Source organism: Xyrauchen texanus, chromosome 17 (assembly GCF_025860055.1).
Source record: "Xyrauchen texanus isolate HMW12.3.18 chromosome 17, RBS_HiC_50CHRs, whole genome shotgun sequence".
In the NCBI taxonomy this organism is placed as follows: domain Eukaryota; kingdom Metazoa; phylum Chordata; class Actinopteri; order Cypriniformes; family Catostomidae; genus Xyrauchen; species Xyrauchen texanus.
In genome coordinates this window covers 29,946,031-29,967,241 of record NC_068292.1, presented here as the reverse complement: position 1 = coordinate 29,967,241, position 21,211 = coordinate 29,946,031, and the positions used below count along the sequence as shown (strand labels likewise).

At 37.7% G+C, this 21,211-nt stretch overlaps 2 protein-coding genes across 4 annotated transcripts in view; one reads left to right on the top strand and one right to left on the bottom strand.

Moving 5' to 3' along the window:
* Positions 1 to 47: 47 nt before the first annotated feature.
* Positions 48 to 5,574, bottom strand: LOC127657596 (protein Wnt-4-like). The gene is made up of 8 exons (XM_052146457.1): positions 5,365 to 5,574; positions 4,803 to 4,956; positions 3,938 to 4,022; positions 3,528 to 3,659; positions 3,297 to 3,439; positions 2,790 to 2,930; positions 1,948 to 2,110; positions 48 to 1,371 (listed from the first exon to the last, which is right to left on the bottom strand). The coding sequence occupies exons 1-8, from the start codon at positions 5,451 to 5,453 to the stop codon at positions 1,202 to 1,204; spliced, it is 1,077 nt and encodes a 358-aa protein (XP_052002417.1). The 5' UTR covers positions 5,454 to 5,574; the 3' UTR covers positions 48 to 1,201.
* A 7,075-nt stretch (positions 5,575 to 12,649) lies between these two features.
* Positions 12,650 to 21,211, top strand: part of LOC127657595 (chromodomain-helicase-DNA-binding protein 4-like) — a 40,202-nt gene continuing 31,640 nt past the window's right edge. For all 3 annotated transcript variants that reach the window (XM_052146456.1, XM_052146454.1, XM_052146455.1), the window contains exons 1-3: positions 12,650 to 12,892; positions 13,457 to 13,529; positions 19,632 to 19,747. In XM_052146456.1, coding sequence (XP_052002416.1) covers positions 13,481 to 13,529; positions 19,632 to 19,747 — 165 coding nt within the window. In that variant the 5' untranslated portion in view covers positions 12,650 to 12,892; positions 13,457 to 13,480. The remainder of the gene's footprint in view (positions 12,893 to 13,456; positions 13,530 to 19,631; positions 19,748 to 21,211) is intronic.

Sequence of the window (21,211 nt, the reverse complement as noted above, 5' to 3'; positions counted from 1 at the left end):
CATTGAAAAATGTTCCAATACATTGCAACATTTGAGATGAAAAACACTTTAATTTACTAGACAGTAAATATTATAGAAAATGAGAAGAGCCACTATGGGAAAAAGGAATAATAGGAAAAGCCAAAACAAACAGCTGGTAAATGAAGCAGGTCGAGTATGTTGGTTGAATTTTCCATAATGTCATACAGGCATAACAGACTCAAATAAATAAACACAATCAGCAAAATTAATATATATATAAATGGGAAAAGAGGAACCTTTTATTAGGGTATAACACTATATTCTGAAGGCCTTGTAGACAATACTAACGTTATTCTTCTGTTATTCTGGGGTTAATCTCAGCTTTAAGAGCGTTGTCTGAGAAAGTAAATAGTTGTGTAATTGATCATATAAGGAAATGTTATAGTTCTGTGTTCCAATTGATCTGATGTACTAAAAGAATCCCATTTATACATTGAAACATAATAATATTTTACCATCCCACACACCTTATTTCCATCTCAAAGCTTCCCAACTGATGAACAAATATAGCCAACATTTAATTCAACTGAATAAAAGTCCTACTAATCTGAACTTGTAAATGAATGATTATTAAATATGTCTGAATTAACTATAAGATGATTTAATTGCCATTTTTGTACTGTTAGCTTGTCATGATCTAGTGCAAGGTCATATAATAAAAAGGAGAATTCTGTCCTCAGTTACTGACTCTTGTTTCAATGTTATACAGAACACGCACTTGTGTGAAACACAAAAGGAAATGCTAGGCAGAATGTTTACCTCCGTCACCATACACTCTCATTGCATCTTCTTGAAAGTTAACGGTGACTGAGACTGTCATTCTAAGCTACTTTTGTGTTCAACGGAAGGAGGAAAGCCAAATGCTTTTGAGAATTTTCATTTTTGGGTAACACTATTCCATAAACAATCTTGAGGGTTGTTCTGCTGTTGTTCACAGCCATAAGTTCACATGGAGTATATTGAAAAGGATATCTGCTTAATCACCATTATTAGGCAAATCCTTGATTTCATTGATAATTGGGAGTCTGTTTTGCAAGTAACTGGAATTGACAAGAGGCAAGTTAGCATATATTAGTGCAGGCTGGCATGAGATATAGGTGTGTGATATCGCACTGTTGATCTAGGAGAGATGGATCTGGTTCTGATTTGAGATGATGTGCGTTTTTTCCAGGTACGTGTCTCATTCTCGGCAGGTGTGTATGAGCACTGTGTTCTTACACTGCTGGCAGCGAACTGAGCAGCACCAGGAGAATTTACAGGAGCAGCGCTGTACCACCTCTGCACGGCCCGCACGAAACCCTGGGCCACAACATAACAGTTCACAACTATCTGGTGCCAACCTTGAGGTTCCTACAGACAGCAAGAGACAACAGGAATTTTAGAGAAGACAGGCAATGAATAATAAATATAAAAGTCAATGGGAAACCCTGTCTATCTGTTGTAGATTGACATATTTATGATAAAACAGAATATATCCATCGGGAATTGATTACCAGATGTAGAATGGGGCTCATAATAAATGGAGCTAGACCTGAATGCACATTTGCTAAAACAATATCTAAAAAGCTGTAAGGCTATTGGTTAACATTATCCAAAAGTTTATGCGGCCTAGGTGACATCAGCGGAAAAAGAAAGTTGTGCAGATTAAGATCAAATTTATTACATTTAGATTAAAGATTACAAAGACCAACAAAATAAAGAAATAAATGGAATGGAATAACATTCACAGGTGAATGAATCACACATTACAAGACCTGGAACATGCACTAAAAAAGTAAATGAGGTCAATTTTAATTTCAAGTTGATTTTAAGTGTTCCTCTGCCAGATCAAAAGTGAATTTAGTAGATGTAGCAGAACATAAGAGATCATTATTTACATTTGTTTATTTTGGTTAGCGATTCTGTTGGCTGATTTGAAACTTTTACCATTACAGCGTCGTCCTGCAGTGCCAGGGATGCCATTGTCTGGGTCTAAATGGCAGAAATCTGGTGAAGGACCCAGGTAGACCAGATCCCGTGTGGCTGGTGGCTTCACTTGGGGGTCCCGTGGAAGCAGAGCTGTGCGAGAGCCCACACGTGTAAGCTTTACCTAAGCAGAAAAGCTGGGCATGAAACTTTACCCTATTCAAGTGATTACCAGTATATACACCACAATCATTTTCATGACACATTTGCTTTGCTCCTAATCCTAGTGAACTATCTCCAAAAGCAGCATTGCGAGGGGTGGTCTCCAACTGCAAAGGCTGTCCGGAAAGATGGGCAGCATTATTGTGCTACTTTTTAAAGTATCTTGTTGTGGCCAAAAACTAATATAAAAATTGACTATTTTAGCCAAAATTTGAATGTGTTCTAATGCTTAGAATATCACGTTATTAGCTTAGCAACATGCTTGCACCATGCAGTGTCCAGTGTCCTGTGTGGCACACAGAGTTGTTGCCAGTTTAGAGCATTCCAAATCAGTCACTTACTGTATGAGGTTCCATTATGCTAGTACCCATTTAGGCAGTAGGCAGTTTGGTTTTGGTACAAAGCCATTGTGATGTAAAGAGGCTTACAAAGGTGATTCTGTATGGACCCGTCTAGACACACAAGTGATCCATTAAAAATGGCAGCAACTATCTTCTTTATCTTTTTGGATAATTATGCAGAACATGATTTTGTACTGCTTTTTGAGGATATTTGAAGGTTTGTCCTCTAATCAACAGTATGCCCCCTTTAACACGAGAGATGATAAACTTGCATGCATATTGGTTGCACAAGGAACATACCTCTGTGGCCCCATCAAAACGCTCTTTCAGCACAGAACCAACCCGGCGGAAAGGGGGCATGACCTTCCAGCAGGTTCTGAGCTCACAGGACCCGGAAACGCCATGACACTTACACTCCACCTGCATGTTATGGAGGATAGCCTGAATAAGAAAAGAGAAAAAACATGAAAATTAAGAGTGAGGATTCGACAGTTTGCACATAGTTGCACATATAAAATCTATGGTAGCACTTTACAGTAATAATAAGGCTACATTTGTTAACATTAGTAAATGCATTAGGTATCACAAACTAACAATGAACAAAAAAATATATATATATACATATATATATATATATATATATATATATATATATATATATATATATATATATATATATATATATATATATATTTTAGATTACAAATTCTGTAAAATTATTGTTCATTATTAGTTTATGTTAACTAATGTTAACAAATGGAACCTTATTTTAATGTGTTACCAAAACTATAATTTCTTATCTCTTGCCTTTCGTCCTGCTTCATTATTGTGAATGTTCATTAGTGGTCGCCCTGATGACATGCCTTTAGCTCTCTCAGGCTCGTCCACAAAGGTCTGAGAGAATGCAACACCATAGGACAGATTATCAGAGCAGCCTGACCACTGGAAACCTTAAGGGAGTGAAAGGGCGGAAGAGAGGCATATGTTTGGTTTATAATCATTTGTGTGGTTTTGTTATTGAGATTTTTCTTTTCTCACCTTCTGGGCTGACTCCCCTGACCTTTCGGTCACAGCCGCATCTCTCCAGCTCTCCCCGGCTGCAGCCCTGAGTCACTGCCATGGCAACCGCTGCTGACGAAAGAGAGTGGACAAAGGCCGCCTCACGGGTACCTGAGGAGATACATAAACCTAGCAGGTGATAGAACTAGAACTATGAGTCAAAATGTATGGCCTGTGGTTGTGTAGTTGGTAATACAAATAAGACCATTTTCCAAGGTATTCATTATTATTTGCTGCCAATGCTATGCTAAAGTGTTCTGTACATTCCAAAATGTGAGGCATGACTGTACCATGTTACAGTTTCAAGGTTATGTTGTATTTGTGAAGTTGTAAGATAACATAATGGATATATTATGTCCTGTTGTGTGATGCATGGTTCATGTTGTAACCTTGGTTCATGACTCGTCCAAACACATTGATCCCACGGGTGGTGGTGGAACAGTTCCACCGCCTGTTTCGGAACTGATGCTGGCACTAAAGGAATGGAAACACAACAAACAGCCTGATGTCAGAGTTCAAATGTGTAGTATACATAGACCACTTGCTAACAGATTGAGACTGGCAAATTGAATGATTTTATAATTATCTAAGGTAATAGGAATAGAAAGAGATTTTTTTAATTATAAAGAAATAGGCATTATGAAATAGAAAGGTGTAGATGGGGAGCAGCGGTGCCAGAAGAACTGTCACTAGAGTGAGGAAAGCAGACAGACACTTTGTTATATTTTAAAACGTTTAATTGAAAAATGCAAATTAATTTGTCCCCAGTTTGCTTTTACAAAAGCATGCACTTGAACTGATATGAACTCCACAAGTTTGTGCAAAACCTGATGATCCATGTTATCCGAGTATGATTTGCTAATATTCTGAATAACATCTTGTGTGCTTCAATGGAAGCAAGGAAATTTGATCTTTAGTTCAAAGGAGTTAATTTGGTCAGTCACAAATTTGCATTCATGTGATTAGTCAACTAGAAAAAGTGCAGAATCTTAAATATTTCTTTATTTTACATTACATACATTTACAGAATATCAGATATTATCAAAATCTTAAAACTTGCTGTTTCCTTCAAGGTTTAAATGGGATTTACAGTAAATGGGATAAATGCCAGATCAATGTGAATCTCATTGTATTATTTGACTTGGTAATTATTTTCTGACCCCATCATGTCCATGGCATAATCAGAAAATCCTATTAAAATAAATGGCAGAATGCTCACAAAATTGAGAGTCATTGTGTTCCGGGCCTTCTCACCTCCTCTATGACCATCTCGGCAGCCTTTCGCACAGACTCCATGACCTCCCCCCGTGCACGGCACACCCCAACCTGGCCTGGCGACAACCCCCTCAGATGGCCACATAGTCCTGCACCAGACACAGGACGAGAGCGTGGCAAACGTGCCAGAGAGCTACAGAGAGAGGTATGACATAATGCAGTAAAAAATATGAAAATATTTTGGATGTTGAGGTATACCAGAAATGTAAAAAAAAACAAAGGGAGGAAAACTTAAAGGAGGCAGCCGCAGTCATTTTTTACTTTCATTTAATGGGGGAAACTGCAATGAAAGTGAATGGTGACTGAAAATAATGCACTGCCTAACATCTCCTTTTGTCTTCCATGGAAGAAAGAAAGCCATGAGAGTTTGGAACAAAATTAGGTTGAGTAAATGATGAGAGAATTTTCATTTTTGGGTGAACTGTCCCTTTAAGAATGTTAGAGTAAACACAAAGGAACCAAGAAAGTGTGAGAGAAAGAGCCATGTCTCTATCTTTTAAAAGTTATGGCATAACAAACACTTTCACAAAAGCCAACTTACAGCCAATTGGTTGCCATGGTGAGGTGGGTTGCCCATAGCAACAGCAGGAGGAGTTGTCCCGTGAGAGTCACAGAGGACACAGTTGGCATCAGATTGTCTGTCTGTCTGTCTACCTGTCTGCCTCTGAATTAGTGGTTATCTGTTTCTTTAAATTTTACTGTTGTCCCTGTTACGTTGGGGTTGTTCCCCTCATATCTGTTGAAATCAATAAAAAAGCAACTAAATTACTTTTTCAATTATTAAATGATAGAATAAAACTTATTTTAATATTATATTATTAATTATATTTATAAATATACCATTTATTATTAATGTGTTATTACATCAAACTTAAAACACTTCTACTTCATTTTTTGTTTTCTGTGTAATTTTTTAGCATTTAGCATACATATTCAGAGATTTATGACGTAATCACAGTTCTATCAGCAGAAAACAGTTTAGTTGCTTAATGAGCAGAACAGATAGTCAACAAATGGTTATCCGTTAATATAAATGTTTGATATTTTATATCTAATAAATCTCAGTCAGTCGGTCACTACAAAAGGTAAAAGAGGGGTAATACATGTTTACCAATTTGAAGTCCAAAAATGGTTAAAATTGTTCCTGTCGGTGAACCTCTCAAATCAAGTAGTAATATCCTAATTCCAGTTTATCATGAATCTGATTAATTGAAATTATTTCCACTTCTGTTTTGAAGATAAAATGCCTCTAAACTGCAATCTTGTTGTCACAGAGAATGAGATTCATCTTATGTCATTTTCATCCATATTGAAAAATTATCAAATAAAAAGAACCAGAGCAGGAAAAAATAAATGTATTAATTACATAGCTAAATGATTACAATCTCTTCATAATCCCATGGTAATATCCCATTAGTGACTGAAAACATACAGTTCTCTAATAAACAGCTATCCCTGGTCCCAATTAACAAAAAAGCCAAAAAATGTTTATCTCAAAAATATCGCAATGATTGAATGTTATCCTAACAAAGCACTTCAACTCCACTCAGACATCAGTTTAGTGGAAAAAAGATCCCATTTCAATCCATAATCCAATATGTCCACCAAAATGAAAGCAATCCAAAGGTAAAAAAAAACAGATAAGTGTGGATGAAGTGATGGCTGTGGGGTTATAAAGGAAGGATGAATAGAGGGTGGGTGGGTTGGAGAGATCAGGGAGGGGAGTGATGAAGGTTTGACCCTAGTACATAAACGTTGAGGGATGAGCTTGCACTCATTGTCCAATTTACTCTGGACGTAATATGTGACCTCTCCTTAATGACGACTGCTGAGTCCTACATGGTTACCTCAAATCGTGGGATTGTACAAATGCTAATGCACTTGGATGTGTGTTTGTATTTGTGTATGCGTCAATAAGAGGGCAAGTGTCCAAAAGACAAGTGCCAAATCACTGTCTAAATGCATACATCTGCTAATGAGTGTGTGTGTGTGTGTGTGTGAGAGAGAGAGAGGTGAGCGAAAGAGGGAGGGAATTTCTTTCCTGAATGCATGTGACTTGAGTATCTGTTAGTATCAGTGAAGCGTGCATCAGAAAATGTTGCCCTTAAATCCTGAGACCATCACAAAAGACTTATGTGCCTTTACAATAAATAACCTGATAGATAAACACAGCAGGGGAAGGCAACAACCTGTGCCGAAACGGGCCTATGTGAACGTGTCTTACCTAATGTTTAATTTTCCCAAACTTTTGTTGCTCTTTTTTATGTGTACCCCTCCCCTTTCTTTCCTCCCACTGCCCTGCTCCTTCTTTCTCCATATTGTCTTTGAAGAAGGGATGACATTTAGACAAGGAGAAGAAAACAGTGCTGACAAATATTAGAACTGAGGCATATAAATCACCAGAGAGAGAGAAAGAGAGAGAGAGAGAGAGAGGGAGAGGACAATATCATGTATTTAATGGCTCTAAAAACAGGATTTGTGGCTCCATATAAATAAACACTTTTTCATTTATTTTTTAAATAAATTCTTTGGTGACAATATTGATGTTTCTATTTTGACGATTTCACATTATCATAAGCGTGCATAACAAGCACTATGAAGCCCTACAAATAACTAATTTCATTTGTAAAATTAAGCATTGTTTTTCTTTCAAACGGTTTAAAAACTGAATTTAAAGAATAGTTCACCAAATATCAGATTTCTGTCATAATTTTCACTCATATCATTCCAAACCCATTAGATCTTCTTCAGCAGAACACAAAAGGAGATCTTAGTCATAATGTTAGGGACTATTAGCTAACTAATGGTCACCAATCACTTTCATTATGTCTTTTTTCCCATACAATGGAAATGAATGGTGGTTAAGATGGTCAGTATTTGGTATTCTTATAAAACTTAATTTCATTTCAGACTTCTTCTTTTTGACATTCCATTTTCTTAGTATCTGTACAGTTGTAGATCTTGTGGAAAGGTTACAGAATCATGTTTACTTGACTATATCTCTTAAACAAGTCTGTCTTTACCACTGAACCCTTCTGCACCTCAACAAGCAAATAAATAAATGTGCCCCTTTACAGATTCACTGCCTTACCCTCCATTTGAGCAGTGCCACCTATCTCTCTCTCTTGCACCTTTTCACCCCTTTTCTTGTCGTATTCTCTCTGTGTCCTGCCGTCATTTGCAGTGACGCCTTACACTGTCTCCCCTGACAACGCCATGGTGACCTGCACCCCTATGTCATGTCTGGCGCCTCTCTTCTCATCTCTCTATCCACTTACACCAGCGCCTAAATAAAATCTCTTATATTTATAGTGTTCCATCTGTCGGAATCTGTTTTACCTTCTCATTTGAGATGTCACAGTAGCTAACTGTGGTTGTTTAGTATGATTTAACATGGGGTTTAAGTGAACACCTGTGCTGTACTGTGACCCAAAAATTACTTACACCTTTTGAGACTGTTACTGATTATATGAGAAATCCAGATTATCTGGAGATTCTATGATGAAAAATTATTAGGCCTTTGTACGTGTATGTCAGACAGCTGACAGACACACAAGATGCGTTGAACCCAATTGCAGGGACTATAATGATTCACAGGACTGGAGATACAACAAAAGGCAAAAGACAGCCAAAATAAGATACAAAGGAATCTGTTAAATTTACAGTAAAATACCGGCAGCTGTGGTTGCCAGAAATTGAGTGTAAAAATTTTTGCTGATCATGTTTCAGGCTTTACAGGATGTAATTTGGATGCCTGTTTATTTAACGGATCAACAGGTTTTACACAAATTGTGGAGACTATACCGTCTCAATTGCATGTTGTCATTAAAACAAAAGGGGGGCATACCAAATAATAAGAAAATTTTAATCATTCAATTTAATTTTTAACTCAAATGGTTATTCTGACTATATAATTTGTAATGAAAACATTTTATTAAATTAGAAAAGGCAAAATTTAAGGCAGGAATTGGAACATTGGAGCAGAATGATGCAGCATTTTCTCCCCTAAATTTGTTCATCATACATACAAATACACTTAAATATTTGATCATATATATATATATATATATATATATATATACACACACACACACCTATCAGCCACAACATTAAAACCACCTGCCTAATATTGTGAAGGTCCCCCTCATGCCGCCAAAACAGCACTAACCCGCATCTCATAATAGTATTCTGAGATGATGTTCTCCTCACCACAATTGTAGAGAGGCTATGTGAGTTACCGTAGACTTTGTCAGTTCAAACCAGTATGGCCATTCTCTGTTAACCCCTCTCATCAACAAGGCATTGCCGTCCACAGAACTGCTGTTCACTGGATGTTTTTGTTTTTTCTGAGTAAATTCTAAAGACTGTTGTGTGTGAAAATCACCGGAAAATTTTCACCCCATTCTGATGGTTGATTTGAACATTAACTGAAGCTCCTGTCCCATATCTGCATGAATTTATGTACAGCACTGCTGCCACACGATTGGCTAATTAGATAATCGCATGGGTGATTGTTGGTGCCAGACTGATTTGAGTAGTTCTGTAACTGCTGATCTCCTGGGGGAAAAAAAACAAACAGCACATTTGTGCATGGAACTACTTTCTTATGCCACGGATCATGATCTGCCATTGCTAGTATAAAAGATACGCACAAGCCTCTGTAACTGATTAAAAAATGTCACTTCATAATTAGACATTACAGCTTGGACTGTATCTAACAAGTTATTGGAGAAACAAGGACGTGTGTGTGTTTGAGAGAGAGAGAGAGAGAGAGAGAGAGAGAGAGATTATGTGATTACCTGCGTCTGTCACAACTCCCAAGCAGTAATGTAGTGTTAGTCATCTTGCTGAAGATAATGGGAATTTTGGTCAAATACATCCTATATTCATTGTGTAAAAAAATAGCCAGTCTATTGCACACTGTGACAACTCAAAAACAAACACAAAGACAATATTAAGCTTCATTTAATGAACCAAATATATATAAATTTAATGAGCTATATAGAGTTTACTGTACTGTATATACACACACATTTATACAAAATAAAAAAATCTGTATGCATCTCAGAATGTGTAATGGAGGAAATGCATGCATGCATTTGCGCTGCAAGAGCACAACAGGACAGCACACACCGATTATTATTGGATGGCTTGTTGACCTCATCCAGGCTTGCCCTGGGTTACTGCTGACCACTGAGAGGATATTATGGGATAAAAATGACAGCCCTCCTATCAACCAATTCCTCCACCACCCAACACAATATCACAAGAACAAAACAATGTTCTGAAAGGACTAAAGGAATGCAAAAGCAACATTCTCTAATTATGTGCTTCAGTGTGTTTGCATGTTTACGTGATAACTGCACTGGTCTTTGGGAACAAAACTGAAATCTTCATGTTGGAAATTGGTATTTCTTTGTTTGCGACGGTCTCATCCATCCACCTCACCACTGGATGTCCTCACTGCTCCTTTGATAAGAGGAAGTTGATGTTAGTGTATGTGTCTATGTACTTGTTGGAGGGTAGATATGGGTTATCACCTGAAACAATCTGGCATTTATTTAGACCTTTACTAGCAAAAGCATACAGACACCTAATTTGTTAACTGGGTCTGCAGAGCTAATGTTCCTCTGATCTTCAAGAGAATATTATGGGATGTCAGATAGAGTAATTCTGGTGCTGGCGGCTGCAGGTTGACACTCCCCACCCAGGTCTGTCACGATTGGTGACTACCTAAGCCCCCCTCGACCAACCCATCACCCAATCTCCATGGTGACTGATCTGCTCTAAGCAGAAGGTTATACATTATGTGTGTTTATGTGTGTGTTGGGTAGCATGCACCTAAAGCACTGATGCATTTCTAGCGCTGAAAAGGAGAGATGAAACATGCACTGCAATGTGAAATAGGACAGGAATCTTGTCACAGGCTAGTGAACAGGACACAGAATCCTGGAGATAGCAAAATAGGTGAAACCTAAAGCAATCTTCTACTTATGCCACAGAAAGAGCTTCAGTGTATATGAACTTAACAGAATATGCTTGTATCCTATGTGAGGAATACTGTAAGCCTCTTTAGGACTGCAGACTCCCTCATAAAACATCGGAATATACACACTATCCAGTTGGGAACAGTCAGTACATTTGCATGCACTTTAAAAGTGTGATTTCAGTCACAATAAAAAAACAATAATTTGTCATTTTTTAAAATGTCATGTAAATGATTTAGTCCAACTGAAATCGTCTGACTGAATTTGAACCAGACAGGACAAACAGACCTACTTAATGAGATTGTAGCTCAGCTTCATCCAGTATGTATTAATCGGACCACAATTGGCCTCAGCATTGTGCGCATGCCCTGCAAGAGGTGAAGCAGGGTTTGCATTTAACACTTCATCAGCTGACATCCTTCCTTCAAATATTAGATTTTGCATTGTGTTACAGTATGTACATGCAAACACTTGCTTAAGCTCATTTATAACTGTGCATGTAAACTTAACGAGTGAAACATAAGGACCTTCTGATCTAATGTCATGTAAAGTAATGTTCCTCTAAACAAAGTAATTCATTGTTATTGAATAGTAATATTTGTTCATGTTTGTTGGTACATAAACCTCATTGTTGAAAAATGTACATTATTCAGTGTTTACCATTAAGATGTCATCTCTTGTGATGCTTGATGTATCGCTTGAATTCAAGGGGCCTAGGACAAAGTTCAAAGTTATATGGGTGAAGGCAGTTTTTTTGGGCCCCCCTATTCACAGGGCCCCGAATGATGCCGGACAAATCATTAAAACAATCTGCTCACACTGAATGCATTCAAGTCTGAATTTACAGGTGGCTCATCCAGAAAACACAGTTCATAAATAATTCCACATTGCATAAATGTTTTGCCCTGAATCTAATGATGCACCTTGTGTTGTTGCACCAGCATGTTACTGGACTCAAAAGTATGTGTTTCAAGATTAGGGTCAGTTCAATTCACATTTAAAATTTGTTTGTCTTTGTGAAGATCAAGTTAAAAAACAGATCTATTTTCTCACAACTATTACTCTTTTGATGGCCCCCTGCATGATGCTGGATGGATGTACAAACATACGTCTATCGGTCATGCCAGCAATGCTGTACTATTTAATTCACAGTTCTCAATGATATCTGCCTCACAATTTCTTTACACTTCTCATTTGCTTGGATTTCTCATGATCGAGTTCTTATAATTCCGCTTAACCTGTTATGTGTAGGTAAGTAACTTAAACTTGGCTTATTGTGTGAGATTCCATTTTTGGTATCCTCACAGCACAATCTATTCATAAAAGTGAGTGTTTACACTGGGTTTACTTAACACTGCTTCAAACAGCCCATCTCAACACAGACTCATTATAGGAGTCACTTTGACATTTCGTCACCTTTGAAAATGTTTAAGTGTCATTAAGGGTCTGTGACATTTGACAGATAACCAGAGTCCTTTGCACCACTACTGTGCCTTATATCCAGCCAGGTGCTTATATGCATTTTGTCGCTCATGGGGTGCACTAAAAACCAAGCAATTTGGACAGACAGTCCGAGATTATTATGGTCTGTTGCCAGTGGCTTCCCTGGAAAACATGCACTAGTGTAGTTTTTTTCTTCCCTCTCTTTAGGAGTTGTGTTTATTATGGGATGTCAGAGTGGCCTGCTTATGACTATTATGGGATGTCAAGAGAGGGCGGGAAGGGGCAGTGTCTCCATAGCAACGTGGTTGCTAAGGGGGCAGGGACCAAGAAAGGGGAAGGCAGTGTGTACTTGCTGGTAGTGATTGTTGGGGGGGGGGAAGAATTATTATGGTCTGTAGGTTGAGAAGTAACTATGCAGAGTTGAGTGAGTCTTGTAGGGAGGGGGAAGCGTGCCTAGGATTATTATGGGATGTCTCTACCGAATTTCTTTGTGTGTATGTGAAGATGTTCGCTTCTGGTCAATGACGCTGGAGATAGAGGAGAAGAGTGGACGACGTAGCCCAAAGATTTTTTTTATTTATATGTGATCGATATAACCTTACGGATTCGCTTAAGTCTATCTACACCTTCGACTGACCTGTAAGTCAATTCCTTCCACCCACCTCCGACCACTATCAAGATAAATAAAATATATAAACCTGTATTTTTTGTTGCGCCACATATTACACAAACGAACTAATATTGTTGATAACTATTTCACGTATGTCACACCGCTTTGTAAAGCGCCATATGGTGTTTGACCGTGGCCTCGCGACCTCCGCGTACGATTTCTACATGAGGAAAGTTGAAAAGTGGTAAATGCAGCAGAAATGAAGGGAGATAAGCGCTTTAACTCAACTCACCCTGACGGCTGCCATTTTCCTTGCAGCCGGATCACTTGACTCTTCTGTTTGCTAATGTTGCTAAGTTGATTGACAGCTAAGCGTAGCCTTCTTTAACGCGAACGAACGAGAAAGTTGACGAAAAAAGCCGAAATGACACGATTACTTCCAGCTCCTTCAACAATACAGCCTGGATGATGTTGTAGTTTCGAAATGTCATAATCATTAAGTGTTTTGTTTAAACCGTTAGCCTGCCCTGTCACTTCTGTGTGTCAGCATGTAAAAACAGATACATTATTGTTTTAATTTCTATTTTATCAAGTGTCCGGACGTCTCTTGAAGCATTATGTCGGGGAGTGAAGACGACAGGGACCATTTTGGACTCATGAGAGATGGTAAGCTGAGCTACTTTGCTTTAGCTGACCAACTTGCTGTTCTGAGCAGAGCCTGGACCCTCATTAACCACGTCATGTTACATAACCTCCCAAAATGAGCCAAAAACATGCATATTAACTGCGGATTATCTGCAGACAACACATGGCCATGTCTGTTAAGAAAAAGCTTTCTGTCATTTAATAACTATCGGTCTCTTCATTGATTGTTTATTTAATGCACGTTTACTGCATGACACATAAAGCCAAATCGTTTAAAGATCAGTTCGTAATACAGCAGCAGCAACCTGCGTGCAAAAGTGTTCACTTCCTGATTCTGCCGCCTTACACAGGCTGTAGTGAAAACAGCTGCTGTTAAAATAAAAGATAAATCCTTTTTAGTGACCCTTTAGGTATCTCAAGGGTACCACTATAACGATGATGTCATCCGAGATATTGTTTAGCATTGTGTGTCAAACCCATTTGTTCTGCTTACCTCTTTTGGCCGCTTTGGTAAATGGCGTTGGTACTGCAATACAGCAAATCAGCAGAGCGCTTATAAAATGAATGATTTCAAGTCTTATGCCCCAGTTCTCTCTGCTGCTGACATTTTTGGACAGTACACTCACATCGTTGACAGGAAGGCACTGATATAATCTATTCTACAAGCCTACAACTGTGTTAATCAATGGATCTACATTTACCTGTTACTGTATATTAATAATTATAATAATAAGTCTGAGACTGTACCAGTGCATCAGGATGTTCCACAGGGGTCAGTGTTGGGACCCACTCTATTTTGCATTTATATTAGGGCTGTCAATCGATTAAAATTTTTAATCAAATTAATGACATGGTGTCCCGATTAATTAATCGCGATTAATCGCATATACAAATATTTGCTGAGAAAGCCCCTTATATTAACAATAATTCAATATATAATGATTATACATATTTATATCAATATATAATTATACATAGTTATCTTTAAATATTTAAATATATATATATATATATATATATATATATATATATATATATATATATATATATATATATATATATATATAAATAATATTCAGATAATTAAAATGCGTTACATTCTTAATCATTGATAAGATAATACAAAAAGTGGCTTTAGAATACAATGTATTGTTTATTACCATATTATTGATCATAAGTCAATCATTGACATACAGTTCACAGCAATCCATTACACAAGTGAATTTGTAAATCATTTGGAGATTTATTATGAGGGCTTATTTAAGGACCCGTCAATTTACACCTGCGTCGGACATATTTTTTTATTAATGCTTACAAAACTTTTACATCTAGAGCCAAAGAGAACAAACAAAAACAAAAAGGAAAATAAATAAACAGTTTAATAAAATTATCAAATTGTTTACATATTTCAATACACTTTACAGCTTTCTTGTTACTCAAATTGGAAATTGTTCTTAGGTATTGCTGAACCTCTGAATTAAAAATGAAAACTAATGGTTTATAACCACCATACTTACATTTATGAATACTAAACTTTGCCAACAAAAGCAGAACATTTATCAAATAATATTCCTTATAAAGAGACATGTCATAGCTAAAAATAATGAATAAAACGTTTTCAAAACAAAGTTGAAAGCTGGGAATAATATGATCTCTAACAATCTTGCAGAAATCAGACCAAAAACAAGTCGAGTAGGGACATCTCCATAATAAATGAAAAAATGTTTCCTCCTGCAGACCACAAAATGTACAGAATATATCGACATCACAATTAAATCTCTATACAAGAAAATAATTAGTGAGGTAGTACTTATAAATAAGTTTGAAGGAAATTTCTTTGATTTTATTCGTGATTAAATATTTATCGGTAATTTCCAAATTTTTCATCATCTCAATCCAGCGTCAGACATGCTTGTGTAGTGTCTCGGGTGCGTTGCATCATAAACATAAAATGTTTAGGTCACTGTTTCAAGTTAAATATAGTTTAATACTCAGTCTTTTTTTCCACACATCTTGAGATCCCTTAGTTCGCATTTGTGGTCCTTCAAGTGTTTTGAACACAAGAACCTGACGCATGTTTGTGTTGTTCTGCCTATTGAAGTGTTTTCTTCACTGTATAAACTGCGCGTTGCTCATACAGCTGAAATTTTACTTACTGCCCTCTGGAGTAGGTGGTACTACAAGCTTGCATTTCTCAGGACTGTTCCTTATTATGGTCCAGGGGAAGTGCGATTATTTGCGTAAATTGTTTTAACTCGTTATTTTTTGTAAAATTAAACGCACTGAATTAACGCGTTAACTCGACAGCCCTAATTTATATGCTTCCCCTCGGGCAGATTATTGGGAAGTATGGCCTTGGTCACTGCTATGCTGATGATACACCCTGATATTAACTGCTCTTTAACTGTGCTGACATAGTGTCTGCATGAAATTAGTACCTGGATGCAGCATCATTTTCTGAAGCTGAACTGTTCCAAAACTGAGCTCATGGTACATTGGCTGCTACACATACAGTTGACCTAAATCTCAAATTGATGGTTGACAACATCCTTGTGTTTCTCTCCTCCCAAGTGCAGAACCTGGGTGTCATCTTTGACGCTCAGTTGACATTTGATGCACACATTACAAATATTTCCAAAAATGCCTTTTAACACCTTAAAAACATTGCCTGACTTAGGCCCATCCTCTCTCTGGCTGATGCAGAAAGGCTTGTTACATGCCTTTATCACCTCTAGGCTAGATTACTGCAATGCCCTCTTTTCTGGCCTGCCAGCAAAAAACATAAATAGGCTTTAGTATATTCAGAACTCTGCTTGTGTTCTTACACATACCTCACCATGTCTACACATTACCCCTGTGCTCTCACAGTTGCACTGACTTCCCATTCATGCTTGTATTGATTTTAAAACTCTAATTTTAACATATAAAGTAGTTCATGGTATTGCACCAGAGTATCTTTGCAGTCTTGTTGCACCCTACACTCCCTCCCGTTCTCTTCATTCTGCCAATTAATTTGCACTTCAGCAACCCTCCTGCAAACTTAAATCTATGGGGGAAAGAGCTTTCCCTTTTCAGAGGCCCTAAGCTATGGAATGCTCTTCCTTTTACTATTAGAAACTCCCCCACCCTTGGATTGTTTTAAGAAGTTAATATTTTTAATATTAATAGTCTTTTAATATTTATTAATATTAGTTTTATGTGTGGTTGCTGTTGTATGTTATGTGTTTACAGTATTCAATCTTGAAGTGCTTTGAGTGTAAGAAAAGCACATTATAAATTAAAGGTATTGTTATTATATTATCTGTAATCATCATGTTAAAGGGAATATAGTTCACCCCAAAAAGTCAAAACTGTCATCATTTACTTTACTCATGTTGTTCTAAACCCATATCAGTTTTTATTTCTTCCATGGAACACAAAAAGAGATGTTAGGAACCGACTGCCTTAGTCACCATTCACTTTTTTTATTAAGAAACTAATTTTTCTAATTTTATTCCACGGAAGAAAGCGAGTCTTTCAGGTTTTGAGTAAATGACAACAGATTTTTCATTTTTGGGTGAAATAACCCTTTAAATGGTTAGTTGATGCAAATTCTTGCATCATTTAATCACCCTCATGCCATCCCAGATGTGTATGACTTTCTCTCTCCTGCAGAACACAAACATTATTTTTGGAAGAATATCTCAGCTCTGTAGGTCCATACAATTCAACAGAATGCTGACCAAAACTTTGAAGCTCTAAAAGGCACAGCATAAAAGGCAGCATAAAAGTAATCCATAAGACTCCAGTGGTTTATTACATGTCTCCTAAAGCAATCAAATTGGTTTAGGGTGAGAGTATACCAAAATATAACTCTGTTTCCACTGTAAATCTTGCAATTGTAGCCTGTTGGCACAAACATGATTTCAAGCTTGATTACACTTCCTAGAGCTTGACATGCTCAGAGTGCTAGATGGCGCTAGGAAGTGTGACCGAATTGTTTTTTTGTTTTGTTTTCATCCAAAATGTATTGGATTGCTGTGAAGACATGGATTAAAACAATGCCATTAATGGTGTCTTTTTGTGCTTTTTGGAGCCTCAAAGTTTTGGTCACCAATGAATTGCATTGTATGGATCTACAGATTGTGATGTGCAGATGAAAGTAAGTCATACACATTTAAAAAGGCATGAGTGTGAGTAAATGATTGTACTGTTGAAGTCAGAGGTTTATATTATATGCACCTTAGCTGAATACATTTAAACTCAGTTTTTCACAATTCCTGTCATTTAATCATAGAAAACATTCCCCGTCTTAGGTCAGTTAGGATCACTACTGTATTTTAAGAATGTGAAATGTCAGAATAATAGTAGAGAGAGTGATTTATTTCAGATTTAATTTCTTTCATCACATTCCCAGTGGGTCAGAAGATTACATACAATTTGTTAGTATTTGGTAGCATTGCCTTTAAATGTTTTACTTGGGTCAACATTTTGGGTAACCTTCCACAAGATTCTCACAATAAGTTGCTGGAATTTTGGCCCATTCCTCCAGACAGAACTGGTGTAACTGAGTCAGGTTTGTAGGCCTCCTTGCTTGCACACGCTTTTTCAGTTCTGCTCACAAATTTTCTATCGGACTGAGGTCAGGGCTTTGTGATGGCCACTCTAATGATGGCCACTTTGACTTTGTTGTCCTTAAGCCATTTTGCCACAACTTTGAAAGTTTGCTTGGGGTCATTGTCCATTTGGAAGACCAATTTGTGACCGAGCTTTAACTTCCTGGCTGATGTCTTGAGATGTTGCTTCAATATATCCACGGGGGCCTGGAGTTTGCAAGTTCAAATCCCAGGGCGTGAAGCCTCCACATGCGCCATGTCTCCGCAGTAACGTGCTAAACAAGCCACGTGATAAGATGCGTGGGTTGATGGTATCAGATGCGGAGGCAACTGAGATTCATCCTACGCCACCAGGATTAAGGTGAGTCACTACGGCACCACAAGGTTTTAGAGTGCATTGGGAATTGGGCATTCTAAATAGGGGAGAAACAAACAAAAAAAAATATCCACATAATTTTCCTTCCTCATGCTGCCATTTATTTTGTTAAGTGCACCAGTCCCTCCTGTATCTAAGCACCCCCACAACATGATGCTGCCACCCCCATGCTTCACAGTTGGGATGGTGTTCTTAGGCTTGCAAGCCTCACCCTTTTTCCTCTAAACATAACTATGGTCATTATGGCCAAACAGTTACATTTTTGTTTCATCAGACAAGAGGACATTTCTCCAAAAAGTAAGATCTTTGTCCCCATGTGCACTTGCAAACTGTAGTCTGGATTTTTTATGACCGTTTAGGATCATTGGTGCCTTCCTGGCTGAGCAGCCTTTCAGGTTATGTCGAAATAGGACTTGTTTTTATTGTGGATGTAGATACTTCTACATGTCTCCCTGTTTCCTCTAGCATCTTCACAAGGTCCTTTGCTATTGTTCTGGGATTGATTTGCACTTTTTGCACCAAACTACATTAATTTCTAGCAGACAGAATGCGTCTTGTTCCTGAACGGTATGATGGCTGCATGGTCCCATGGTGTTTATACTTGCGTACTATTGTTTGAATGTGGTACCTTCAGGCATTTGGAAATTGCCAGAATTGTGGAGGTCCACAATTTTGTTTCTGAGGTCTTGACTGTTTTCTTTTGATTTTCCCATGATGTCAAGTGAAGAGGCACTGAGTTTGTAGATAGGCCTTATAAATACATCCTTAGGTACACCTCCAATTGACTGATTTAGCCTATCAGAAGCTAATTGCCTAAAGACTTGACACCGTTTTCTGGAATTATCCAAGCTGCTTAAAGGCACAGCTAACTTGGTGTATGTAAACTTCTGACCAACTGAAATTCTGATATAGTCAATTAAAAGTGAAACAGTCTGTCTGTAATCAATTGTTGAAAAATTATTTGTGTCTTGCCAAAACTAAACATTGCTAATATGTGGAGTGGTTAATTCTTTTTTTAATGATCCTAAGTGTATGTAAACTTCTGATTTCAACTGTATAATGAGAATTTAAATTTTTTGGTAAACTAATCCTTTAAGAGCTTAATTATGTTTTATGCCCAATTGTGTGCATGCTTGGCTGTGTTTTGGACAGATGAAGATGCAGATGAACCGATACCAGAGATAGAGACTCCCAAATCCAAAAAGAAGAAGAAGGCAAAGAAAAGTCGTGAAAGTAGGACAAGCAAACGACAGAAAGCCCTCCGAGAGGTTAGTGGAGCACCTCCTGCATCCAGATGGCCCAAGATTTTATATGACTTTCACACCCGTGGAATGGACCTTAAAATTGCTATTCAAAACCAAAGGATTTGCTATAAAACAGCTCAGGGCAGAAAAGCTCAGATGGATTTTGATTTCAACTTTACTGTCCCACATAAACCATTATTTGCCATTGATATTCATACTCCCTGCAGAAAAAAACGCATAGATTATCACCAGCATACACCAATCAGCCATTTACATTAAAACCACCTGCCTAATATTGTGTAGGTCCCCCTCGTTCTGCCAAAACAGCGGCAACATGCATCTCAGAATAGCACCACAATTGTACAGAGAGGCTATGCGAGTTACCGTAGACTTGGTGAGTTCAAACCAGTTTGGTCATTCTCTGTTGACCTCTCTCATCAACAAGGCATTTCTGTCCACAGAACTTCCGTTTACTGGATGGACCATTCGGATTAAATTCTAGAGATTGTTGTGTATGAAAATCTGAGGAGATCAGCAGTTACAGAAATACTCAAACCAGCACATCATGCACCAATGATCTTCCATGTGATTATCTAATCAGCCAATCGTGTGCCAGCAGTGCAGTACATAAAATCATACAGATATGGGTCAGCAGCTTCAGTTAATGTTCACATCAACCATCAGAATGGAGAGAAAATGTGATCTGAGTGGTTTGGAGTGTAACATGATTGTTGGTGCAAGATGGTCTGGTTTGAGTATTTCTGTAACTGCTGATCTTCTGGGATTTTCACGAACAACAGTCTACTGTAACTCAGATAACCTCTCTGTACAATGGTGGTGAGAAGAATGCTATTCTGAGATGCGGGTTGGCACTGTTTTGGCAGCACTAGGGGTACCTAAATGAAATTAGGCAGGTGGTTTTAATGTTATGGCTGATCGGTTTATGTTGTGTTTTGATTGCCGGTCCACAATCAAGATGGTAGCATATTGGTGTTCCAGGTTCCTACAAGACTTTTGACTAGCTTAAATGAATAGTTCACCAAAAAATATGATGCAAAGTGAGTGGTGACATAAATGCAGCATAAACTTAATCCATATTACTCCTGTGTTTTGATCCAAGTTTACTGAAGTGACCCAATTGATTTTGGGCAAGGATTAACCAAAATATAATTCCTTTTTCACATTCTCCTTGGTGATCATAATTTCAAGCTTGTTTACACTTCCTAGTGCCATCTAGCGCTCTGCACATGTGTCAAGCACTAGGAAGTGTAGTCAAACTTGAATGGTGCCTAAAGACTGCAATGGCAGCATGAAAAAGGTGTTATAGTTTGGTCTGTTTTCACCAAAAATCAATATCATTGCTTCGGAAGATTTGTATTAAACTGCTGGGGTCATATGGATTACATTTATGCTTTATGTACTTTTTGGAGCTTTAAAGTTTTGGTCAACATTCACTTGGATTGTGTGGACAAACATACATCCTATCTC